At 33.6% G+C, this 27613-nt stretch overlaps 1 protein-coding gene across 10 annotated transcripts in view; it reads right to left on the bottom strand.

The window, feature by feature from the left end:
• The window catches only part of MAP4K3 (mitogen-activated protein kinase kinase kinase kinase 3), a 115814-nt gene that overhangs the window by 30914 nt on the left and 57287 nt on the right, over nucleotides 1-27613 (bottom strand). For 7 of the 10 annotated variants that reach the window (XR_004971870.1, XM_036334775.1, XM_036334774.1 and 4 more), the window contains 15 exons: nucleotides 27392-27456; nucleotides 25695-25750; nucleotides 25055-25102; nucleotides 22620-22662; nucleotides 22168-22240; nucleotides 18134-18265; nucleotides 17866-17928; nucleotides 17701-17782; nucleotides 17488-17598; nucleotides 16135-16213; nucleotides 15157-15215; nucleotides 13836-13898; nucleotides 6445-6503; nucleotides 832-870; nucleotides 249-302 (listed from right to left, as the gene is read on the bottom strand). Coding sequence is in view for 9 of the 10 variants with exons in the window: in XM_036334775.1 (XP_036190668.1) it covers nucleotides 249-302; nucleotides 832-870; nucleotides 6445-6503; nucleotides 13836-13898; nucleotides 15157-15215; nucleotides 16135-16213; nucleotides 17488-17598; nucleotides 17701-17782; nucleotides 17866-17928; nucleotides 18134-18265; nucleotides 22168-22240; nucleotides 22620-22662; nucleotides 25055-25102; nucleotides 25695-25750; nucleotides 27392-27456 (1026 nt within the window). In the remaining variant the exon portion in view is untranslated. The remainder of the gene's footprint in view (nucleotides 1-248; nucleotides 303-831; nucleotides 871-6444; nucleotides 6504-13835; nucleotides 13899-15156; nucleotides 15216-16134; nucleotides 16214-17487; nucleotides 17599-17700; nucleotides 17783-17865; nucleotides 17929-18133; nucleotides 18266-22167; nucleotides 22241-22619; nucleotides 22663-25054; nucleotides 25103-25694; nucleotides 25751-27391; nucleotides 27457-27613) is intronic. The other 3 variants (XM_036334771.1, XM_036334772.1, XM_036334773.1) reach the window with 3 other exon arrangements.

Raw genomic sequence — 27613 nt, 5'->3', positions numbered from 1 at the left:
GCTTAAACTTCCCGGACTCCAGAACTGTGAGAGATAAATTTTGTTTAAACCACCAATCTATGGTATATTATTAAGGATGATGGAGCAGACTAATACAACTAAAACAGAAAAAGGAAAGAAACTGTGCTAGAACCCATAATACTACATTACCAATGACATTAAAATTACTGTCAATATTAGGCTGTCAGACTTACGAAATCAGAGCACATGATACTTTCTCTTTTACTAAAAATCAAAACAGAACGTACTGTTTAGATTCATCATCATCCCCTTCATCATCTTCTAAATGTGCCACATGCCCTCTAAAGATAAAGAAGGATAGTTCCATTGTTACTAAGTGAACTTGACCAAAATAGCTTAAGAAGAAATTTTAGAAAACTGCAAGACAGAATTTTACTTCTATATGTTTACAGAATCAAAACACCAGTAACAACAAAATGACCTTAAGGCCACATGTCAGAGAAGGGAACAAACAGACGACTCATCTGTGACAAAGTATTTTAAGCTTAATTAAAAAGTAAAATTGCCACCCTGGCTGGTGTGCTAAGTGGTTAGAGCGTCGGCCTGTGCACCAGAGGGTCTCAGGGTTCAATTCCCGGTCAAGAGCATGTACCTGGGTTGAAGGTTCCATCCCCACCCCCAGTCAGACTGCATGTGGGAGGCAACCAATCAACGTCTCTCTCACATGTTTCTCTCTCTCTCCTTCCCCCTCCCTTCTACTCTCTCTCTAAAAAAAAAAAAAAAAAAAAAAAAAAAAAAAAAAAATCAATGGAAAAAATATCCTCATTCCTCAGGTAAGGATTAAAAAAACAAAACAAAAAGTAAAATTACCGCTGATGTAATTCTTCCTCAACAGACTTCAGAAGACTCCTTAAAAGAAAAAAAAATTAATGTGAATTAAGCAAGCAGTAAGTATATATCTTCATCATTTTAACCTTATCCACAAAATTTTTTACTTAAGATTTATTAGGAATACGCTACAATGATCATCTCTATACCATCAAACATCAAGTTAATTTAATGAGCTACCTCTATTTCCTGTTGCTAATGTCTTTACATATGTATCTTAAATGAACAAAATAAACCCTAATGTTTACTGAAAATTACCAACTCAAACAGAGGACAACCCACCACAAAATGTCACAACAGGACTGACAGAACAATAACTGCAGGGTCATCGTCAGGAGCTTCCAGGATTCAAATTTACCCGGAATATTTACGTGACACCTGAAATTACATTTTCTTTTTCTTAAAATAAGGAAGGTGACACACTTTAAAAAAACATCATGCTCTCAGGCAATCCTACAAAATGAAACTCAACATGTTGGCTCTCTCTGCAGAAGCATGCATGCATGTGATGTGAATACATGAATGTAGTAGCACTCTGTTTCCACAGAACACACTCACTTACCTGAACATCTGCTCTCCAGTGGTGGACTGGCAAACACATTTACACTTTTGGGAGACTAAGCCTGGATCAGGCCAGGTGCGAGGTTTTATCATTGGAAGCAATTTATAAAACCTGCTATTCAGGAAGCTAAGAGAGAACTAATGGCATTTCTGAAGTCCCTTTACTTCTTTCCACTGCAAGCTCATGCAGCGTATCTCCTGTATTATACTCTTCAAGCATAAAATATCAATAGTCTCCTTAAAACTAATGGAACAGAGAGAAATATGGTGACTAAGGCAACAGTATTCAGCAGAAAATTTACTCTTTCAAAAGTTAGAAGGCAGTACCTTCTAATCATTTTCCCTTCATATATATATATATATATATATATATATATATATATATATGGGGAAAACTGCCATTAGGATTATCAAAATGTAAAACCAGAGAAACTGAAAGCTGGTATAAACAATTAATTGAATATAGTTTAGCCATCAAATTTTAATTAGGCCAGCTGAATGATCTAACTTTGAAAATGACAAAGTTCTAAATCTGGATGCTACTTTGCAGATAAAAAAAGTGAGGTTCTTCAGTCAATGCATCACCTTAATCACAAAGCTCTTTCCGGCCCACCACCAGGAAGGCAGGAGCATCTGTCTAAAGGCAGCTTAGCAAAAACGGTGCCGGGTTGTGAAGCAAAGTCAGCCTGAGTCTGACTCCTGCCTCGGCCACTGGAAGCTGCATGGCCCGCAATAAGTCACTTTGATTTCCCTATGCTTCAGTTTCCACATCAGTAAAATGGGAATTACAATATACATGATGTCAAATGTTTATATATCTGAAGATATAATGCATTAATATAGGTAAAATGCTTAGAATAGTAATTTAGAACATAGTAAGCATTCAATTAGTGTTTTAAGTCTTTATTATTATCGACTAAACAACATTTCTTTAAACCCACAATTCTCAAAATGTGGTCTGGAGATCCTGGGGGTCTTAGTCTCCTGTAGAAGGTCTGCAAGGTCAACACTATTTTCATAATACTAAAGTGTTTACCTTTTCACTTTTATTCTTTCATTGAAAATGGAACTTTAGTTTTCTAGACTATAAAGAACACTAGAGGCCAGTGCACATATTTGTGCACAGGTGGGGCCAGCTGGCAGGGGAGGTTGGCTGTGGGAACGCACTGACCACCAGGGGGCAGTTCCTGCATTGAGCGTCTGCCCCCTGGTGGTCAGTGAGCATCATAGCTACCGTCCAGTCATCCGATTGTAACAGCTGTTTAGGCTTCTATATATATAGATATCACAACAGATTAGCAGCAGACATGAGAAGCCAGCTGTCTTCTAGTAAGCCAGACATTAAGGAGATATGCAAAAAAAATCAATGTACTTTTCTTACTAATGGTATTTTATTTCAGAAAAAATAGCTATTCTTCATAAAAAATGTTATTAGTGGGCCTCAACAAAAAGTTTGTTGTATTACACTGACCTATATAAAACCTTCTTGCAATTATTTGTTGCTTCTAATTCTCATGAGAAGAACTGAGTGGTATTAGGAAGGAGGTGCCATAAAGGTGGCACGTGAATTGGTCCTAAATATAAGAAAAAATTGTAATACACCAAAAATGTTACCTATAACATGTAATGAGTATATTACAATTAGAATATTTTGAAAAGCTCTGTGTACATTTCTAAAAACATAAATATTGACAGTTATAACCTATATTAACAAAAACTCATTGGAATCCTCAATAGTATTTTAAGTCTGTAAAAGGATTCTGAGACCAAAATTTTAAGAAGTGCTGCTTTAAACTATTTTACTGAATTAAACATAATATTTTTGAACTATACAGTGGGCTTTCATATCCTTTCAGAAGATGTGAAAAAAAACACAACATTTTCTTGAGCATATGACATTATTTTTTGAAGCATTTTTTTTCCAGTAGGGAATATCAAGATTTGAGAATAACTAAGAGGAGAATTTAAATGTAGTTTATTTTTAGTTACCCTGTGTAATTGAACTTATATGGCATTCCACTTTTCTAGGTTCTCTAAGAATAAGAGAAAAGAGCTGAATAAGAAAACATGAAAAAGTGGCTAATTTATGGCTTACGAACCCATATATATTTTTTATTCATTTACTTATAAATCTCTTACTATGTGTTAAGACTTTTTTGTTAATAAAGTTAAAGATTTCATTAAGTATTAATGAAAAGTAGAATACATTTGCTTCTCAGGCATTATGAAGGAGAAGATAAAACATGGCTAAATTTGCTAAAATGTTAATTTACAGTAAGTACTATATCTGGAGAGCACTGGAGAAAAATGTGATGCTGATTTAACCATCAAGACTGGGTACCATACAATAAACAATGTCACTATTCACTAGTTCACTTCATTATTCTATTATGGAATTTTTAGAAAGTAATGAACAAAACAAAAATGATGCCCTCAGATACTGAATTACTAAATCAACCCAAAATGATTTAAAAATTTGAATAGGATTAAAAATGGAACTGTATGCAAATATAGTTTTAACGGATCATGTGAAGAAAATAATCTGGAAGTAAAAAACCCCCACAAAACCGCCAAAAATACTTAGCATATTTGAATTAACTAAGGAATTCATGCTGCTGACTACTCAAGTCTTTCAAAATTGTCTAACTGGTTCAAAACAATCTATAAAGTACTGCCTTGATTATATTTGAAAACAAAACCACTCCCTGTTTCTCTAAAACCAAAAGAGCAGTTTTATTTACTTATATTCACTTGATCTTACAATCAACAATTACTGAGTAAATACTACAACTAAGAGCAACTAGTAAGTACTTACTAAACCATAAATATGCCAAATGTTTTACAATGACTATTCCATTTCACCCCAAAAGAAGGTACTACTGTAATCCCCATTTTACTAGAGAAGTCTCATGGCTTACAGAAAGAGACAATTCTGGTCTTTACTACTACTACATTCGATTGTGCCAGGAATTGTGTAATTCAATTTACTCTTTTCACTACTATTTACGTCTTTTTTAAAAGAGAATTTATCTTTAGAATTTTTGCGCTACATTAAAAAATTAAAAATAATTTAAAACCTAAAAAAAAAATATTTTGTTGGTTTTAAATGGTGAGAAAAGTTGACCTCAATAATAATATAATTCAAAAGAAAAGAAAACCGCTCAATAAGTCAAAATATATAGGCATTTATTTAAAAATAGCCACTATCTTAGCTAGCTGCCACATGGTCTGGAATAGGTAGAAACCCAGAAATGAAAATCTGTTCGCCTGACCACCTACGGAGAAAGCAGGAAACTCCGTGAGTTTTAACACACTGCCTAGTCACAAGGAGAAAGCAGACACATCAGTACAGTAAGAGAAGTGCTACATCCATGCTCATGTCACATGTATGTATATGTACCTGTACACGAAACACAGCCAAAGGTCAAACTTTTGGCCAACCTACCTTGCCAGTAATTCGTTATAAAGAATACAGTTCCTTAAGCAGGGATCCAATTAATCAAAAAAATGAAGGTTGGGCAAATTATTAATATTTTACCTAGCCAAAGTAACCATATACTATGAAAATGTCTAACAGATAAAAATCAGAAAATGGAAACTAAGGAATCTGGAGAATCATTTAGAGATGGACCATATATATAATATTTTTTTGGTTATTTTTGCAAGTATGCCATTTAAAAATATATTTTAAATGAGTCCAAGAAAGGTAAATAAAATATCTTTCCAAATTTTCCAGTCTCTTAAAATATATCGAAATTTACTAACAAGGGCCTTAAACCAGTGACCTCAAATTTAGACAAAATAACAAAAAATACATAAAATTTTCATTTGCTAACTCACTATGAGACAAACTTTCCTTTGTTGTCCATCAACAAATCAGGACAAACTATAAATAGCGACTAGTTATTATTTAGATAGAATTTCATTTTTCTACCAGGAGAATTTCACACTTATTTCCCATTTTAGGAAATATAAATAATGTTACTACTAATAATTTAATAAAAAACACCTCACAGTACTTAAATGAAGTTGTTTAAATAAAAACTAAGGCATTTCTCTAGGTTGTCATTCAACGCCTTTTTTCTGTGTTGAAAAACATATTTAAATGATTCATTTATTTAAAGAAAGAGACATGATTTTGCACTATAATCACTAAATCTGAGCTACTTGTCTTTAGTCACCCTTTGTCAACTGTTTAACTTAAAATAAGGGTGTGTGTGTGCGTGTGTGTGTATGTCTCAACTCTCTAAAGCAACTGAAATATTTTGAAATTTTAATTTGATCTGATTATTAAAATATCTACATTGCTGGGAGGTTTTGGCAACTTAAATAATATTTCCTTATAATATTAGCTTTTTGGGGGTGGGGGAATAAAACCATTTTATTGAGGGCCTTTGGGGGAGGGTTGAAGGAATGAGAGGACAATAAGAAAATCTACGGGGAATAGCAGAGTCTGGTCTCCATACCTTGCTAACTCGGGCTTATGAACAACTGAAATTGTTACACCTTAGTGCATGGTGTAGAGTAGGCCTTGAATAATTTGGGTTTATTTCTTGCATAAATACCTTTCAAAACTTTAGACACATTTTAATTACTGTTCACTTTTTAAAAGACTCTTACCAGCTAAAATATTAAGATTTCTAAACAGTGTGAATATTTCCAGCTGTTTTCAGAGGCCAACACATCTAAGAGACATACCAAAGCAAGTTTTATAAGGAACAGACAAGTCTTTACAAATAAAAAAATAAATTTCTCAAACATATATTTATCCTCATTTGGAATATACTTAGTTTTCTCTAGAGATCTACAAAGTAGTTTGATGTAAAAAATTTAAGGTGATTGTCTCTATTATAACAATTATTGATTAAATGATTAGCAAAGTAGCAGTAAAACAAAGTTAAAAGTATTTTATGAAATATATCTACCAACTATTTTACTACTCTAATTATTTAGTATTGTAATTATTAAAATATAATATTTTAAGGCAACTTAATTATTCCTGTTTAAATTTAATTTTAAAAGAACTTTACTTACTTGTTTGCACCTAAAAAGTAACTACCTTGGTGTCCTTGTCCATATTCTAGTTGTAGATCCTAATAGTATAAAACAAAATATTTAGTAAAACAGTAGTATCTTACAAATCACTATACATAATATACATTAGTTTTAAAACAGAAACCCCAAACTTCAAATAAATCTGTATTGCTGTATGTTCTTAAAAAGAAGGCATGGTAGGACTTGCAACAATAAAAGGTAAGTTCAATATTTTTCTGGGAACTCATTTAAATAATATATGCAAGTTTCATTTAAGGATATTGCTATTGTAATTAACATTGGTAAAGTCAGCTTTTAGAAAAAGTTCAAATAAAGTCTTTATTCTCAAGCTCTAATGAAGCAAAAATGATTACAGAAGGGAGCAAGCAACAAAAATCATGGTCTGTACGAGCTGCAATAATTATGTCTATTCACACATTGCTACTACTGCTTTATGCAGGTAATAATTTTTTAAAGAAATAAAATAGGGTATTCTTTTAAAGTAAAAATATATATATATATGGATTTGCAAAAGATTATAAATTGTATGTTAGGGCTTTTAACATATTTTAAAGAGTTAAGTGTAAGTAGCAAAACTTCAATATCATTAAGGCAGTTCATCAGCTATTTAAACATTCTCACTAAATGCTGCATGTTGTAGAATTCAGAATTGAAATTTAAAGGTACAAACAATATATATGTGCTCAACACAAACACCTTGAGACCAAAAAAAAAAAATGCTTTCCAACAATAATGGAAAGCAGAGTCTCCTTTTCTCCCCTACTTCTTAAAGCCTATGTATCTCAAGCACTATTTTAATAATAAAGGGGGAATATTTAACATTTCAAGTGAATTTTTTTTACTAGAATATAATATACTTAAGAGTGCTGTAAGCAGCCTTCCAAGACTGTCAAGTAAGATAGCTGCAACCTTCTCCAAGTCTCTGATGCACTTAATACATAGTTCTTCTCTAGCAATTACTCTGCATTTTAATTAATTTATTACAAGTCTATAAAAATAGTTGCCAGGCTGTGAGCTCCTCAAACAAAGGGAAATTGTTAAATCCATCTTTCTTCCCTACAGCCCAAGGTCTAGCATAACAACTGGCACATATTAACGAGGCGCTAAGTAAATGCTTGTTCAGATGCTGTTTGTTTATTTTCCTATAAACACATAACTAACACTTCAGCCTCATCTATAATAATATAAGTGTAATATGCTAATTAGACCGGAGTCCTTCTGGACAAAGTCAGGGCTGCAAGGGCCGAGCCCCCTTGCACAAATTCGTGCATTGGGCCTCTAGTTAATATATACATTAAAGTAATTCTAGGTCCAAATACTGCTAAGCCTAGAATCCTGAGAGGATTCTAAGCAATACATTACATTTAAATGAAAAGTACCTTAACATTTAAGTATTACAAGACCTGTCAAAATAATATCTGATGAAAATAAATATCTAATTTTGTCTTCAATATTTGTGTTCTTCCATGCATAATAAATATTCTTACTAGTGAGAGAAAAGATAATATATCATAAACAAAAAAGATTAGTCAACTGTCACACTGGTATCACATGAAATTCTAATGAAAAGGGATACCTATTCTCTAATTAATGATAGATCTTAATAGAATAAAATCACTGTTATTATGAGACAATCACACATTATTATGCTGAACAATTTAATTGGTCATGACTTTATACGGAACTTTTAAATGTTGATAATCAGTAAAGAGAAGTACTATCTCAATGAATTTACTTTCCAATTCAAGTTTGTTTTCTTCAGCTGTAGATAACTGGGCCCTCTACAGACCAGCAATATCTTTAGCCAATAATCTCTTAAACCTTTAATCAAATGACAGCTTCCCAAAGCATATACTTCTGTTCCTTAAATGCAGACGTGACAACTACCAGGTTGATGACAATGACTGGGGAAAAAATAAACTGAGACCATCAGTGTACTTAAGAAGGTAAGAGAAGAGTTTAAAAACAACTAACACCCTCTGCAGACAGATCCAAGTCTGGTGATTCCCCGGGCCATACGTGAAGCCCTCCCAGGAGAGCTAAGATTGAAAGGGGCTTGGTTCTTTATAAATTCCTTCTCTGTAAATCAAGTTCTGTTACGTTTTAGCAAACATGGAATATAAACAATGTACTGGCCATGTCATCAAGTAAAAAAATTACACTAAGTCCTTCTATTAATTATCTAATCCTCTTTAATTCAGCTATTATTTACCAAGCACCTATTATAAATAGCAAGAATACAGATAGTAAATCAGACAAGAAAAATGAAAAGAAATAGAAAGAAAAGAAAAAAAACGTGAAACCTGGGCAAAGTTAGTAATTATTTATGTATCTTTAGAGCAGTCTAAGAAAAACTGATCTACAACCCTTTTTAAAAGGACTTGAAAGCTATTCTGTAACAGAAAATGCTACCAAAATTATTCTTGGAAAAGCACTCAAAATATACCCTAGATGAGTAAAACATGGGCTAAATAAGAATACATTTGAACATGTTAGGACAGACATAAAAACATTAGTTGCATAAATCAGGCATCAACTTATTAGTGAATGACAATACTTAACAACATAGTCAAGGTCAACAACATGGACTGAAAACATGCAATAGCCTAGTACAGATTCAACCCAACAAAAATTTAAGATGGTCTACCCAGCTCAATTAAAATATCTTTCTGAGCCACAAAGTCTTAATTACCATGGTTCGTTTTAATGAATGGAGTTGTATTTCTAAACGTAGGATAAAGTCTCTAAGAAAATATGGTGCCAGAAAAAAATGAAAAAGAATAAAAGGATGCGACGTGAACACTGGAAAAACAAAATATATGATCAAGAAGATATTGATTTTTTATTACCCCCCCCACCCGAGATTACAGTCTAAATACCTAACGAGAAAACAGCAGGAAGTTAATAGAATTGACACAGTTGGCTACAAAAACACACAGAGAAAGTACTTCACCAATTTATTTTACCCAAGAAAAAAGAACACAGAAGAGGAAAACTTTTTTATCATAAAGTTTTGTGGAACAAATAAAACCGTTAGATACCTTTTAATGTGGTAGATAATTTACAGGAGTAAAAAGGGATTGAATCCTGGATAATTCAAAAAGCTTTTATTTCTTAAAAAGTCAGAAAAGCAAGTGGAGTCATAATACTGATCAAGCAGTCAGTATTCTAATAAAAGCAGAAGACTTAAGGAAGCTCAAACTGAATAACATGACTTCTGTACAGCAAGCTTGGAAATGAATACTAGGTTAGGTTTGACATTCTAGAGAATGTGCTACCATTGAGCCAATTATGAAATGAGGTCTCCTTAGAAATTGTCTTCAACATTAGATAAGAAAAGTGACCACACAACATACATTTTATAATAAATAATAATTTAACAGATTTAAAAATAAGTAAAGTTGGCATTTACTATTTCTTTTATAGAATATAACTTTATAGACTGTATTCAGTTTTGACCTAATTCAGTAATAATTTTAAAGTACTTTTATTATAATTATTGATAACAATCAATTGGTTATTATCTTCCTAACATGTTTTTAATTGTAACTTACATATTTTATTCTTATTCCCGCAGGTAGACTGTAAGTTTCTTCAGAGTAATAATTATATAACTATTCATGTTCCTCCATAGCAATTAACATAGTGTTTCACCTACAATTAACTTTAGATGTACTTTTCATCATAATGGGCCAAAATATACAGTAAAAATCAGGCAAATTTTAAAAAATTAGCATCAGCTGAACAGATGTGTAACAATATCTTCTAATTTAAAGACAGATCAGGTAAACACATCTGTATGGTTATGGGCAAAACTGTTACTATTTAATTATCACATTAAAATGAGGTTTTTATTTTTAACTTGGGCATCTTTTAAAATTTAAAGAACTTTTTTTTATTCACTAACAATCCTAAAAATTAAGCTCTATTCTTCTGGTTCCATGTATTATAATTGCCTAATTTAAAAAAATCATTTTATTGTAGTAATGAAAATTGAGGTGTTACATTCAAAATTCATTTACAAAATAATAAATAAATATACTTAGCACTTAAAACAACCAGAAAGCACTGATGACACCAAACTTTTAGGCAGCAGGCTTTTTATAAGGGAGTAAATGTTTTTTCTGGGCCCTAAAGAACTTAGGGCTGTAATCTTGGTGGCAACTGCCCACTAAGATGACAGCCAAACATTCTGGGTTCATGTGGTTTCTAGGCTCCAGCAACAAGTATTTGTAAGACACAAAATCTTGTTCCCAGCGCCAAAATTTTAGGACTGATGAAATTAGGGGACTGAAATAACTAAGGACAGGTCAAACCCATTAGGATGGCTATTATTTAAAAAACAAAAACCTCCCTTTCCCCTGCCACAAAAGAACAAGTGTTGATGGAAGCAGAGAAATTGGAACCCTTGTGCTCTGCTGGTGGGAACTGTAAAATGATGCGGCTGCTATGGAAAACTGTATGGCTGTTCCCCAAACATATTAAATCTAAAATTATCATGTGATCTAGCATGTCCTTACCTAGTTATATACCTAGGAAAGCACAGATTTGACAGATATTTGTACACTCATGTTCATAGGAGCATTATTCACAATAATCAAAAGATGAAAGCAACTCATGCCCACTGATGGCTCAATGAATAAACAAAATGTGGTCTATAGGTATAATGGAATATTATTCAGTCTTAAAAAAGGAAATTCTGACAAATGCTACAACATGGATGAATCTTGATGTGATGACATTTTACTAAGTAAAGGGAGCCAGTCCCAAAGGGACAAATGTTGCATGATTCCAATTATATAAGGTCACTGGAGTACAAAAAAAACCCAGAGAGACAGAAAATAGAATGGTGGCTGCCAGGGCCTTGGGGGAAGGGAGGATGAAAGTTGTTATTTAATGGGTAAGGAGATGTAGTTTGGGAAGATGAAAATGTTTTGGAGACCAATAGTGGTCATGGTTGCAATACACTACCTACATAGTGGTTTAGGTATGAATTCCTGAGCCAGGCTGCGTAGGTCAAATCCCAGCTCTGCTATTATTTAGCTAAGTGGCAAGACCAATTTCAGCTTCTTTGCACCTTAAATTCTCTCATTTGTAAGACATAAGTTAATGTATTTAAAGTGTTTAGAATAATGCCTGGTATATAAAAACTTCTTAGATAAGTGTTAGCTTTTATTATCATTAGAAGTGAGCTTTTTAAAGGTTGATTTTATAAATGTCAGGATCTGACAAATATTTCATTCACTCTCCTACTACAATTTATCTGTCCCTCATGCCCCTCTCTGTCACAAGATCCCATCAACTGTTCCCTCGCTCACAAGAAATTCCTGATTATTTGGAGAGGGGCTAGTTCAGCACAGGTACAGAAAAGAATATTGTAACTCCAAGGTACTGTGTTTCTGGTGCTGTAATTGTCTTATCTGGAGAATATTAATCTAAACTTTGGGTTCTGTAGTCTTTTATTTCCACAACAAATTTCTGTTATTCTAGCCTAGTGATGGCCAATTCTAGAGAAATTTTCAATCCAGAAATCACTGATAGTGTTTTCCTCAGACACTCCTCCTCATTTGCATCCTTGGACGGTTAATTCTCAGTCCTCTCACTTTCTGGCCTCTCTGGGCCATCTGATGTATCTTTCTTTCTTTTGTGACAGTGCATCTACTGACTCTTCTTGCTTTTCAACTGCTTCTTCCCTACCTCCAATGTTGGCTCTACCTTTGAGTGCAAAACACAAACATCACCCATAGCAGTTTTTTACCCTTTTTATTTAATGAGACCTTACCTGGTGAACACATGACATCTCATGGTTCCATCTATCATTTCCTCTTTCATTACTTCAATCTCCCTCCTTAGAGCTAATCCCATAATTACAGCAGTAGTATGACCACTCCATAATTTCAGCTCTCTATCTGCCATCTCTCAAAACTGTGCCAATGACTGTCTCTACATTAATTCCCATGAAACACAGGAGGTATTTATATATCCACTTTCTTCCTGAAGAACCTATAATGGCTCCTACACAATACTGAAATCAATCTTAGTCCCTCCCAGAAGCCAAACAAACCACGTTAACCCAAAGGCTTTTCTTATTCTCTGATGTCTATTATACCAATGATATGTTAGCCTCTCCTCATCAACAGTCACCACAAGTCACCACCTGGCAAAGTTTTGGCAATCCACTACGTATTTTGTTGCATAGCGAACAGTTTCTATGTACAAGTATTTTTTGTCCATCGAGATAGCAACTGCCCTAAGAGAAATTATTTCTTTTTTCTTTTTTTCTAATCCTCACCCGAGGATATTTTCCCATTGATTTTTCGAGAAAGTGGAAGAGAGAGGGAAAGAGAGGGAAATATCGATGTGAGAGAAACACATCGATTGGTTGCCTCCTACATGAGCCCTGACCACGGCCTGGGCCAAGGAGGAGCCTGCAACCAAGGTACGTGCCCTTGACTGGGATTGAACCCGGGACTCTTTGGTCTGCAGGCCAACGCTCTATCCACTAAGCCAAACTAGCTAGGGCTAGATATTATTTCTAAAATCTCTTTTATGTTCTACAAATATTAGAGGGCACAAATTTAAGAATTTATGTTAAGAATCATTTAAATCAACCAGAATTGAAAGAGATGTTACTGAAGCAGAGAGGAAGAAAAGATAAGGAAAATTCAGAAAAGTGTAGAAAATTGAAATCTAGAAGTAAGCATAAAGGCAACCTGGCCAGCTACAGAAGTAGAAAAGAACTATTTATGTAATAGCAACTATTAAAAGTATTATTTATTTAATATTCACCAGGGCTAATGTCCCATCTTTTCTTCCCTAATGGTAAGATAGTCTTAATATTTATAACTTCAAGGGGGCTTTATAATCCCAATTTTGGTCTGAGAAAAATGGATATTATAATAATGCTACTGACCGAGCTATAATTTCATCTAAGACTAATTTCTTTGTTAATAAGGGGTAAATTACTTCTTAAAATGATATATATACATAATATATGCAATATATAAATAGTTTTACATATATAAATGAATATATATGTATATATATATGGATGGTTCCTAGTTCATTAAAACTGGACATTTTTATAGGGAACTATAATTAAAACTCATATTTGAGTCAGAAAATTAAATGTTTTTCATAAAAAAGAAAAATATTTTTATTTTTTATTGTAACATTAAAATATATTTGAGTAGATATATTTATTTAACTTGTTATGGAAAAACTTGCTATAATCCTTAATGTAGCAGGATCTTATAAAACAATGCTTTAACTGGTTCATTAAAATTGGACAAAATGTTTGGGGAAAAAAATAAAACAAACAATTAAGACTAAAACAATGCTGACAAAGAAAATCAGAAGATGAGAAATACCAGATTAGATCTTGCAGTGTAGTATATTTCTTCTGAACTGTCGAAAAAACCATCACTGTCGGGCTGTTTAGCAGAGACCAAGAAACCCAAGTTATTTACACTTACACTAAAAGCCACAAATTCACAAAGGGAAACTCTTAACTGAAGTAAGTCCTGCTAACATAATTTTGTTAAGGCAAATGCAAAGTTAAATCATATTAAAAGGTTTCTAAAAAAGCAACGCTGCAACGAATTTACTCTATAATGCAGTTACTAAATTAGTGCAGAATTTAAATACATGCAATGCCCACTTAAAAAAAGAAAGAGCAAATAAACTGCCTTAACAAAATACAATTAGCATTAATAAACATCAGGACTACTTTTTCTTTTTAACCTTTTCCATCTTCTACATAAATGTCAGGCTTCAGTATTTAATATGATCATTTTAAGAATTTTTCTTTAACATTCCTTTCCTCCATGCTGGTATACTGAATTAAAATAACTCCAAAAGTTAAAAGGTTAAATATTCTCTCTGTGTGCCTTTAGTCAAGTGGGTTAAATTAAATTTAAGAAGGAAGTTCCCACTTCAACCCTTAGTACTTATTAACAGTTACTTTCTTCTCATTATTAAAAAGAAAGCAAAAAATAACACAATTTGGAGCTCTGGTAATTAATTAGGATTAATTCTGTTTATTTTTTAAGTCTCATGTTTTATTCTTCCACAGAATAGTAACATCTCAAATACTTGCAAAGCATTTTGTTTCTAAGACTACATCTAATATATCATGTATCGGGAAAGGAGTATAAAATATTAATAAAAAGAATCATGAAAAGAAAGTTCATACAGTTAGCAAGCCTTAAATGAATGACAAACTTGATCTATTATGTATGCCTACTCTCTCCTGAGCTTTAGTACTCCAAACAGATAAGACTTTACTCTGATGTTTAAAAAACTGGCTTACTCCAAAGATTGTCCAAAAATTTAGTGAGAAGATGGGCTTTTATTGATCAAACATTTTAGTTTAATACTACAGCATTTATCCTAATAAATACATACACAAAAACTACTCAAAAACTGAAAAATAAAAATGAAAAAAATTAAAGAGCCAGCATTAAAAACACTGAATTAGAGACTGGTAAAACTAGTAAGTTTCTCCTAAATAATTTTGAAAATATTCAATCTCAGCAACACAGATTTATTTATTCTGAATTTCAGAATTACTTACCTTTTTATTTCCCCAAATGCTTTTAATAACTAGCTTTTAAGTCAGTTCCAATGAATCATAAAGACTAATTAAAATATTTACTTTTAGTGTTAACATTCCAAGACTACACTACTTACAAGTTCATGATGTGGTTCTGTCTCTTTCCTTAAGGGTGGATCAAATTTTACTTGGCCAACTAAAAAAGAAAAAGTAAAGCCATGATCTGTTTCTTGATTCTTAATGATATACTAATTTTAAAAGTTACTTCATGGCAAAACACATTTTACTATCTACCATACCTTAATCACAATCCAAAGATTTAAATAAAGAATATATAGCCAGAAAAAGTCCAAGAAAGTCTAAGCAGTTAAAGCTTAATCTGTTATTAGTAGGCATTTTCCAAGAGGAGGGCAGTAGCAGAAAAACTGGGGTATAGGTCTCTAGTTTCAAATAGCATATAGATGCCTCTGCAGTTAGGAGCTGAGAACTCACTGACATAAATTAGTAAAAAATGATCCAGAAATAACTGTACTTTGCAAAAAAGGCCTGAAAATACAATTTTTAAATAGAATCAGATAACAAGATAAAAAGTACTTTAAGTTAGATTTTCAATAGTACTCAATTCCGGCCGGGCTGAGAATCCATTTTTAAAGGCTCTCAGGTTCTTCAGATATTAAGCCAGCTTGCAGATTTCTACCTCTTCTTGACACTCACAGCGTGGCCCTTGCACTCTCAGCATCTACATAACCTGGAAGGTTGTTAGAAGTAAAGAATCCCAGATCTGCTGAATCAGAAACTGCATTTTGACAAGCTCTCTAGGTGACTTATACACACACTGAAGTTTAAGAACACTGACTTGATTTATTCACTCCGCCTATTCTAGGAACTTTATTCCTCTTCCCAAGCAGTAACAACACACCTCCCCCGCCGCCGCCAAAAATTCCTTAGAAACGAGGAGAATAAAATCCTTACTGCCTTAAAAAACTCTTACCTTTAAAAGGTTTAATGAAAAGAACTACTTGGAAGAAAATAAAGCAAAAGTATTATAACAAAACTACGACTTGAAATCTTATTTGTTAATGCTAAATTATGAACTGTGTATAGTACATACTCACAGTTGATCTCCGAGCGTGTTTTTTCTTCTCTCACGTTTCTACTTGTTGAATGAATCCTATGTGGCACAGCAACAAGAGGCTAGGAAACCACAAAATCAATGACGTGGCATTAGATAAGCAAATCACAATCTGGTCCACAAAATTAATCAAATAAAAACAAAACACTTCATTTTATGTAAAAATGGGAATGACATACAACCACTTTGTCAATATTAAAACAAAAAACAAAAAATGGCAACCACAAAATGGAACTCTTCAGTCATCATTGGGATATAGTCTCAAGATTAGGAATATATTTTATCGACAGCAGGTTCCCAGTAACTGTTCTCTGAGTTAAATATAAATAAATATTAAAAATTCAATGTTTCAATAATGCAATAGCTATCCAAAAGCTGCAGCTAGCTTTCCCCGTTGCAGAGAAAAACTGTAATTAAAAAAATCTGCCTCAACTTCTATTTCAAAAAGGATGAGATAAATGAAATGAAATAATGCTAAAAGCGTCAATGACTTATGGTCCTATTACTTAGGAAACACAATTTTCTCCCTTTATGTTTTTTCTTACACGGGCAGCCCTCTATCTTCTTGCCTTTTACTTTTAAAATCTTTCTATGTTATAGCCACTGTCAGAGGAGTATTCTGGGGGGTGGGTGGAGTTACGATGAGTTCTCCTGACTGCGAATTCACATCACTTCTTTTAAAGTCTGTCTGGTGGTCACTGAGCGAGTGACTGTTATTCAGTTCACGCACAACAGCAAAGTGTGAACTGTGTGGCCTCCTTGTCTCCCAGTGATAATACACTTGTGACATTTTCACAAAAATTGGTAATTCAAAGCAGGAGTTAGCTAACAAAGATAAAAGTGCTGCAAAGAAATAAAAAGTGCTAATCTTGGGTAACGTTGGGAATGAAATTTGAATAAATGGAGTTATGAAAGAAAATAGCTGACTGTGAGAATGTTGACATGGCCACTGTTCGAGAAACAGCAGACATACAGCCAAAGGAATTTAGTAAACTAAGTTCAGGTGAACTTATTGACATGCATGAAGCAAGTAGTTGTGACAAGAAGGATGAAGATACTCCAGAAGAAGTGGCACCAGCTAAAACTTTATATTACAGAGATTGAGATAAGTTCATGCATCGAAAATGCAAAGGGTAAAATGTTGGAAGCCCATCCAAACTTAAAAAGGAATATTGACATTCACCATGGCATAGAAAAGATACTTGCTCTGTGTCATAAAGTTACATGAAAAAGGCCAGCACTGTGCAATCTACTCAATAAGAAGATTACTTGAGAATTAAACATCTGTCTATATATATATCTGTTGTATATACTAGTTAGTAAAAACAGTTCCTACCTCAGGATCATCATCATCAAAATCATGGTAAGTGGAATGATCAGGATTATTCACTTTATCCAATAGTTCAATTGCCAAAGACCGTGTCAAAGGTTGTGTGACAAACGGATGCTATAAAAATAAAATAATATAGTACAGAACACTTATTAGAAACTTGATTGAATGACATTTTATTTTTTGAAAACAAGACATAGTTTGGGGCAAAGGTAATACCTGTAATAACTTTTCAGCTGTTGGTCTTTTTTTTGGATTTTTGGTAAGTGCCATTTTCACAAAATGATGAAAACTATTTGACCTACGAAATTTTAAAATGAGAGTTTTAAATTTCAATTATTTTTTCCTCATGACTATAAAAGTAAATAACACAAAGATACTCACCACTTCACTTTATCCTTTAGTTTAGGAGGCTGAAAATTGCTTTTTGTCATTAGAAATAATGCTCTGAAAAATCAACAACAAATCATTACACAGTATTTTAAGATTTCATATTAATATATAATGTAAATTCTATTACTCTTATTCACAAATAAGGTAAAGCAAGAATAAGCATATTATTTGCCCATGACATAATAAATAATACTGGAGTGGAGAACCCCTTAGTTAAAACATACGATTCTTCAACTATGTTTGGGTGTTGGGCACTGACCTCATTGGGTGTAAGTCAAACATAGGAGGCTGGAGCTCAGCAAGTTCTATGGCGGTGATCCCCACTGCCCAGAGGTCACAGAGCTGATTGTACCCCCCTTTCCTCTCAACGGCTGCGACTTCTGGAGCCATCCTGAAGGAATATTCCAGAAAAGAAAACCTTTTGTTTATTGTATTTTCCTTCATATTCCACCAGAGGCACATGGAACCATCACTAAGTTGAGATCTACATGCCTTGATATCTGAAAAATAAGTATGCAGTATTTAAAAGGCCCATTTCTCCTCAGATCTCATCATCTCCTAAGATCCTCCATCCCAAGCCCCTACTGATGATTTGTTACTTTGCTACACTACTTCCTATTAAGGTTTGTAAAACTTTACAACTACGACAGAACAACATATCCCAAAATTGTCCATACCCAAATCTCTCTCCCTCCCCACAGCAAAATTCCAGAGAAATAACATCTTGCAATATTCTATAATTTTTAGTTTTACCTCCTTACATCAATAAACTAAAATCTGGCCTCTGACTGTTTTCACTTGACCAAAACTATTTACTGGGGCACCAAAAATCTTCATTTAGCATTTAACTCATATTTACTTGTCATTTTTTTTCAGTTTTATTATAATGATGGGTAAGTTATCAAAGTGTCTAGTTTAAAAAAGATATTTATCCATAGACAAGCTGTCCAAACTATTATTTTTTGTTTCTTTTAATTTTCTTATAGTCTGATTCTAATTATATCTGTATAAATTTATATTTGACTAATTTAAATAATTACATTCATTTTCAAATATTAAAATTTTCAAATTCTAAACAACAGTTTTGAAAATAACTGAGATAGATATCTCAACTCTTTCATATCAAAATAGTGACTTAAATAAGTAGCCTTCACATGCACATTTGTCTTCCTGGTAAGATTTCAGGAAAGTTAAGTAAGTCAGTGAAATTAGAAAAAAAACAAAAACATCCCCCACTAACTTTCAAACACTTGGTCTTAAAATCTTGTTAATCTTAAAGTAGCTCTATGAATATTCAAATTATTATCAGAAAAGTGAACATTAAAGTATGTCAGTTATTACTTTGTTGATGGCTACATTACAGCTGGCTGGTTCTTAGCCCCTGAGAATCCCAGAAAGGCTGTCACATTAGGGTTATAAACTTATAAAAGTTGGGTTGAGGTTGGAAACATATGTATTAGAAAATATGAAGTCTAAATAATGAAGTTAGTCTCCCAGATTCCTCCTTTCCGCCTTCAGGGCTCAGCAGTTGCTTCTTCCCCATTCCAACTGGATGAAGACCAAGAGAAATGGAGGAGAGGCTTCAGACTCAAAGGAAGCAGAAACAAAGGGCAGGGGCTGGGGGCAGCTGAAGTCTGTGTCTAGAGCAGTGGTGGGGAATGGCCAGCCCCGCGGGCAGTATAACGCCCGTGAAATCATTTGGTCTGGCCCTGCCAAGCAATAGGGCTGAGTTAATTAAATGTTTGACCAAATAGACCAGGCTAATTTCAGATGGCCTGCAAATGATGCTACTGTATAAATATCCAAATGGCTCCTGGCATAAAAAGGTTCCCCAGAACAATGTGGTCCCCCCACCCCCCGTTTCCTGCACTTGCTTAGTTCTCAGTAAACACCAGGCTTACATGGTGCCTCCACGCATACAGAGCTATGCACCAGTTTTTAGTGCCTTGCTCTTCAATGTGAATCAGAAGGTAAGGATTACGAGTCATCTGAGGAAACCTCCATCATGAAAGGATGAAACTAAGAAGTTGGGAAAATCTTACAGAAAGTAGAACGAAGAATATTTTTTAAAGTAGTAGAAAATTTAAGAAAGTTAATGGATTAGTCTAAGTGGCCCAACATATAACGAATGAGATCCAGAAAGAGAAAGCAGGATAAAGGATAACAAAGAAATTGTCAAAGAAGTAATACAAGAATATTTCCCAGAACTGAAAGACATGAATCTCTTGATTAAAAAGTACAACAAATAATGTTGTACAACATTGTCTCTTGAAATGCCAAGTACAACAAATAAAAGTAAAAATGACAGAAAACCCAAAACATTCTGCGATACATCATCATGGAATATCAAACCACTAGAAATGATTCTAGGGGGGATGGGTTACATTCAACGACCATGCATCATCATGGCATCACACTTCCGTAGCATCAGAGAAAAGAAGCCTCTAGAGCAGTGATGGCGAACCTATGACACGCGTGTCAGAGGTGACACGTGAACTCATTTTTTTGGTTGATTTTTCTTTGTTAAATGGCATTTAAATATATAAAATAAATATCAAAAAATTTCTATATGTGACACGGCACCAGAGTTAAGTTAGGGTTTTTCAAAATGCTGACACACCGAGCTCAAAAGGTTCGCCATCACTGCTCTAGGGCAATATTTCAAAAATTTTAATATAAAATTCTAAATTCACCCAAATTGTAAGTCAGGTATGAAACCAGACATGCAGTCTCAAAAATTTTACTCTTCAAATTTCTCGAGAATTTAGTAAAACATGTGTGAGAAAGTAATTAATGAAAGAGGAAGATTTGGATTCTAGGAAATGAATTTCCAAGCTGATGATGAAAAATTCCTAGGGAAAAGCTATGCAAAAAGACCTAGAAAATGAGCAATTTAGATTGGAATAGGAAGGAAGAGGACTCCAAAAAAGATTATTATAAGAAAAAAGGCAAATTAAAACAAAGCAAAAACAAACAAAAATCAGGACAAATAATTTGATAGGCTTTATGATGTGGAAAATTGTATAGACGCATGTTACAGACTGCAAAATGTGAAAAGGTATAGAACTCTCAGCCAGGGATTAAAAACAAAAACAAAAAACTAAGCAAATTAAAAATGAATAAATTATTCAATATAGAAAAAACATTTCAAGGTAGCACATGTACTAATATAATAATTGACTCAGCAAGTACACTGCAAGGATAAGGCTGGATGATGATGAATGAAGAGAGCTAAAACCTTTACCTATCATAACAGGGTCTTATACACAACACCAGATAAAACTAGAGATGGCAAAATACACAACTAGGTAAGTTTTTATAAGCCATTTAGGACTACTTAACTTCTAAAATATACATCCACTTGATAAAAAGAAAAATTAATACAAAAAATGGTATGTATCATCTCCTAAAACTGGAAATGAGTCACCCAGGTTAGTGCCATCCCACTGCTGATGACTACAAGGGCATCAGGGGAGTCCTGGCACTTAAGCTGAATGGGGGGGGGGGGGGGAGACATATGTACAACTAGTTATAATACTTTAGACAAGAAAATAAAAAAAAAATTTAAAAAAAAGAATTCTGAGGTGCTGTTACTTCAAAGTAATGGTGTGAACAAGAAAGCTCTACACGCGTCTACCACCACTATATTCACAATGACTAACAGCATATCTAGCACATAGTAAGTGGTCAAAACCATTTATTGAATAAATTAATAAAAAATTTTTATGGAATGCTTAAAGAATACTAGCAGACAAATATGGCTAGAAAGAGGGATCTTGTGAAGGCAACTGGAAGCATTTAAGATTAATGAGGCAGACAGAGGCCACGCTGTGGAACACTCTACATGCCAAGAAATATGTATTTGATCTTGTGTGCAAGCAAGATATGTCAAAAAGTCTTGAGCAAAGTGGTACTGTGAATAATGTAATGTTGGAAGACTAGTCAAAATATGGACTGGAAATGGGGGTGAATAAAGACATACAAAAACATCTGTGAAAATACATGAAAGGTAGAAGCAAGGGTTGAGTTTTTCCAGGAGAATTGGGAAAAGTTCTCTGAAGACATTAATCGTTAGTCTTTTTCACCTTAGTGAAATTAACATGGTAGAATATTCTTTGGCTATGTAATCCAGCCACAAGCATATATGCCTAAATTACTTAACTTGTTAATGAACTTCTTAATGTTTTCATCCTAAAGTTTTTTATTATTTTGTCTATTTTTTTAAATGCTGAATTTAATAATGAAAAAAAAAACACACACCAAAAAGTTAATTATCAATTAAAATACAATTACCAATATGGTGTACCAATGAAAGACTTCCGTTTGGCAATTGTAGCTGTTATCTGTGCAGATACTCCGAAATCAGCTATTAAAAAAATGAGAAACATTTAGAAAAGAAAACTGAAAGTAAGTAATATTTAAGGCAACATGAGAAGAATCTTTAATTATTATTTTCATTAAACAGTCTTTAATTATTTCCATTAAACTAATTTTGCAGAAATAGGAGATATTCTCAAATACCACATTAAAAATTTTAACTTTAATGGATAAGCATTAAAATATTACAAAGTAGTCAGTGTATACTATAGTCAAGTAGATTCCCATATATCCCCACATGAATCAAATGACAACAGAAGTCAAGATAAAGAAATTTTGATGAGAGAGGGCCAAGAAAATCTAAACAGGAAAATAGAAATTTACTGGTTTTGGAATAAATTTGCATGACAAAATTTTAATTTACTTACCCAATTTCACATGACCATTATCCGTTAACAGAATGTTAGCGCCCTTCAAAGTGAGAACATTTTAGTTAAAGTAAGAAACATTTTATCAGACAGTGCATATAATAACTGTATTTATTAAAATAATCACAAGTGGCAGCCTTAGACCTGGAAATACTTAACATGTAAAGTATGCCCAATTAAAATGTTAAATTATTATAGTCACAGAAAAATTTACTATCTACTTTTTAAGCAATTTGCTTATGCTTACAAAATGTTCTGCCTTGCAAAAGCTGCTATTAACATAATATGAATGTAACTATGAGAGTGATATTACTTTTCATCTAAATGTTATTTTCTTACTTATCAAACACTGTCACGGCACTTAAATGTCACCTTATCCTGCCATTTTCAATTCCTTGTATTATATTTTGGACTTAATTGCTATATCCTGTTAAAAAATAAAAACAAACCTCCAATCCATCAGTTGAACCAGTGCTGGTGTGTAAGACTGAACCTTGCTGCTTAGTATGTGAGGCTGTCTATCCTTAATATGTCTGTCCGGAGTTTAGGACCATTTAGGATAAAATTAGCCACTGGTCCACAGAATTAAAATGTCACCTGTCTCCATGATTGTGAATAATAGAAAATATATATTGGTCTGTGCCTCCAGTTCCTGGCACAAAGCTCCTGAAACCCTTATAATTTCTTCAGTGATAAGAGCACTAGGACCATCTTCTGTTCCAATATTTGGTCTTTTGCCCCAGTTCTTGACACAGCACACCTGAAACTTTGCATAATTTCCTGGGTGACAGGCATGTCTGGTTCTAATGAAGCAACTCTAGGTGAACTCCTGGACGGCTCCTGGGTAAGGACTGGCCACTGGAAGACCAAGCCATGATTGCAAGCTTGGAATTTTCAGCCTTACCCCCATCCCCTGAAGAAGGGAGCAGTGCTAAAAATGGAGTGACTGATCCATCATGCCGATGTGAGGAAGCCTCCATGAAAATCCCAGTAGTACAGAGTGTGGAGAGCTCCTGAGTTGGTGAACACGTGTAGGTGCTGAGATAGTGGTGTACCCTGGAGAGCGCATGGGAGCTCTGTGCAACTCTTCCCACAGACCTTGCCCTATGCATCCCCTCCATGTGGATATTCATCAGTATCCTTTTTTTGTTGCTAATCCTCACCCAAGAATATTTTTTCAATTGATTTTTTTAGAGAGAGTGGAAGGCAAGGGAGGGAAGAAAAGGGGGGGGGGGGGAGAGAGAGAGAGAGAGAGAGAGAGAGAGAGAGAGAGAGAGAGAGAGAGAGACATCGATGTGAGACACATCAATCGGTTGCTTCCTGCATGTGCCCCAACTGGGGCTGGGAATCAAACCTGTAACCCAAGTACGTGCCCTTGACTGGGAACCGAACCCATGACCCTTTGGTGCATGGGCCGATGCTTTAACACTGGCCAGGGCTATCATATCCTTTAATAAACTAGTAAACATTAATTATGTCTCTGAGTTCTGTGAGCTGCTTTAGCAAATTCACAGAACCCAAGGATGGGGTCTTTGGAATCTCCACTCCATCCATAGCTGGTTGGTCAGAAGCACAGATAACCTGAGCTTGGGACTAGCATCTGAAGTGTGTGTGTGTTGGGGAGGGGGGCTGCAAAGGGGTGAGGGGAAGTCACAGGGACTGAGCCCTTTAACCTGTGGGATCTAACTCAATTCGAACTGGGTTAGATTGTAGGGCATCCCGCTGGTGTCAGAGAATTGCTTGTTGTGGGAAAAACCCGCCACGTTTGGTGACCAGACGTGCCAGAAGTGAAGTGTTCTGCGTCAGTAGTAAAGGAGACTCACAGGAAAGACACAGTAGGGAAGAACTGGGTTTTTCACTATATGGAAAGAAAACAGCCTGAGCTTCTTCCATTACAATGACTTAGCAGCATTTTAGCTACTTTTGCTTCTTGACCAAAGTTCAAAGATATGAACCACTTTATTTTCAATAAGCTCCAACTTCTGAAGGAGGTAGAAATACTGTCTCCAAAAGGCATTGCAGGCTTTTACTTATTTATTTTTGTCTTTTCTGCAACTTTTAAATGAGCAAGCAAAAGTAAGCCGCCTCTTTAGTCCAGGGTGCCATCAATCATGTAATTATAACCTTATGGGGGAAAAATACCAGGAAACCCCTTCCCGCCCCAAACAGAGGTGGGAATAATAGAAGACTGCACATTAACCCACACTGTACACTCCAAAAGGGTGAATTTTATGGTAGGTGAATTGTATCTCAATAAAGTTGCTATAAAAAAGTAATAAAACCTTTAAAAGCATTACTCAATTTTATTATAATAACATATTTCAGATAACAAATTCATCCAGTAGAAAAATCCAGACAATTTTGGTCAACAGTTTGATCAGAGTATTTAAAAATGAAGAGAGGGACAATAGGTTAAACATATAATGTGTATGTACCTTTATATCTCTGTGCATTTTTCCTTTACTGTGAAGATAGTATAGTCCCTGGAGTTTCAAAAAAACAAAACACAAAAATTAACAAGATTTTACTACAGAGCTCTTTGGGATTTAAAATGATCCACTGAGTAGTATTCTCCATTTTTTATTTCCTTATTACAGAAAGTCTTATGGTAATCAATTTATTTTGCTGATTTATTTTAATAAACAAAAGAATCAAGAAAATGAAAAAGGCAAAGTTCAGTTGGAACCATTCATTCTCCTAAGATAAGTAATTTTCACTAAACTCTACAAATAGTTTGAAATAACTTAAAAAGTATTTATGCAATTAGGATCAGAATGAGTTTCAATTACCACAAGAATGCTTAATTTTCAAGCCTTTCCTTGGTATTAAGAGGAATATAAAAACATAAAATCCACAGCACCTAAAACGTAGGAGTTCAAATTATCACACTGAGGCTTTAAAGTACTGATATGCAGATGTAACTTGGGTTTATTACAAAAACAATTAAAAATGTATTAATATTCAAGAGTTTACCAAACTAGAATATTTAATCCTACTTTACTTAACAGGTAATGCACAATAATTAAACATTAACTTTAATGAAGAATGTAACTTTTTGATTAGCATTGGATTTACCTGTAGTGTTTCTCGGCTAACATATGCAATTTGCAATTCTGACAGAGGTCCCGTTACTGTCAGAGAAGAAAATTAACATTAATAAAATTAGGCAAAGCATGTTTTTCAAAACTGACATTGTTTTACAAGTTCCATTAAGCAACAGGCTTAACGTTTAATAAATAACTCTAAAATGTACGCTCCATGAGGGAAGGATTTCAAATAATCTGATTGACTCATTGTATCCTGTGTACAGAACAGTGCCTAGCATGAAAAAGTTGTGCAATAAATGTCTATATAATGAATAAAAACCTGACATAGTCTCTGAAATTAGTTATAATTTCATACCTCACTAACCAATATTATTTCTTAAATATTATAAGAAAGAAAGCAGGGCCAAAGGTTTAGCTAGTTTTATAAAAAGCTTTTAAAAAATTGATGTGTTACATGTATTATGGCTCATTTAAAGTCAATATTTTCCCCCCAAATTTTTAACTTTATAGCTATAAAATTAATATAAGTTCACTATAAAACATTTCAATCAACAGAGAAGTTTGGAAAGTATAGGCCTCTTCCTTATTCTGTTACCTATAGTTTGACCTATAGATTACTATACAATTTTATGCAGAGACATTTCATATAATATATGTACGCATCATACACAAAAGCATAAGTGGAATCATATTACACATACAGTTCTGAAACCTGCCCTTTTCACTTATCATGGCCACCTTCCTGCATCAATAAGTAGCTTAATCATATTGTAATATTTGAAAAATATCTCTCTTTGTGCATCTATCCACTATGGAAGATATTTCAATTGTTTTCTCTTTTTCACTAGTCATCATTTTAGAGTAAAGAAATTCACTGGGAAAGACTATGCTGAAAATCAAAGTCCAATTATGGGAATCTTTGCTAATAACTTGATACCAAGATATAGTGAAGTGAAACAAAATCAGTATTCTATCCAAATAGCCTTTTTACATTTCCTTTATTACAATCAGCCCCAAAAATTACTTAAGCGGCCCCAAACTAGATATATTAGTTCAAGTTCTATATGAAAAACTGAGAAATTTTTTTCAAAATATTTTCTTGGGAAAATTGACATCATGAATTACTGACATAATTTTATTTTACATTTATCAAAAAGCACACCTCCAGCAAAAGTATAAAAGCTACTCTACAGTTTGTGACAGTAACCCATTAACAGAACTAGAACAGAAAAAAAAGACAGTAAAAATTGTTCACTTTACTTTAAAAGTCTCATACACTACTCCATTGAAATCCCAATGAAAAATGTTCTATTAATTTTTTTTAATTCCTCATTATCTAGCATCTAAGACAACATTCAATTGATGCTTCTTGAATACATGAGAACAAAATCGACTATCTTTGCATTAATCTATTCACTTATCAATTGGATATTCTTTTGGCTTAGTATTAGCCATCAAGGCCTTTGCGTGTCTTCTATAAGTCTGAGTTTGAAATTTCAAGTTATATAATTATATATAACATTCCTTTTATAGAATTAGCTAATAATTCAACTGCATATAATTTTCCAACTTACAAAGCAAGTGCTCCTTGCATCCATATATATCTGAAATATCTTTATGTATCCAAACATACTTTGCTCAAAACAACATTAATGTTTTAATACAGTACATTACTTATATTAAGAAATTCTATTTAATCTCTATAAAATATAACTTTGGTCTTACCATGATAAATATCCTGTAAAGAGCCACCTCCACAGAACTCCATGCATATCCAAAGTTTATCTCGCCTATAAAGAGAAAATAAGCATGTACCACAGTTTCATGATTAAAATTATTTGTGCTAACTAATATTTTAAAGTTGTATTCTATAATCTTGAGAAACCATATAAATACAATGTGCTAAGAAAAAAAAACCCTAATTTCTATGAGTAAATGAATTACCCA

This window comes from Myotis myotis, unplaced genomic scaffold (assembly GCF_014108235.1).
Source record: "Myotis myotis isolate mMyoMyo1 unplaced genomic scaffold, mMyoMyo1.p scaffold_m19_p_14, whole genome shotgun sequence".
Lineage (NCBI taxonomy): Eukaryota > Metazoa > Chordata > Mammalia > Chiroptera > Vespertilionidae > Myotis > Myotis myotis.
This window is presented reverse-complemented; position numbering and strand designations above follow the sequence as displayed.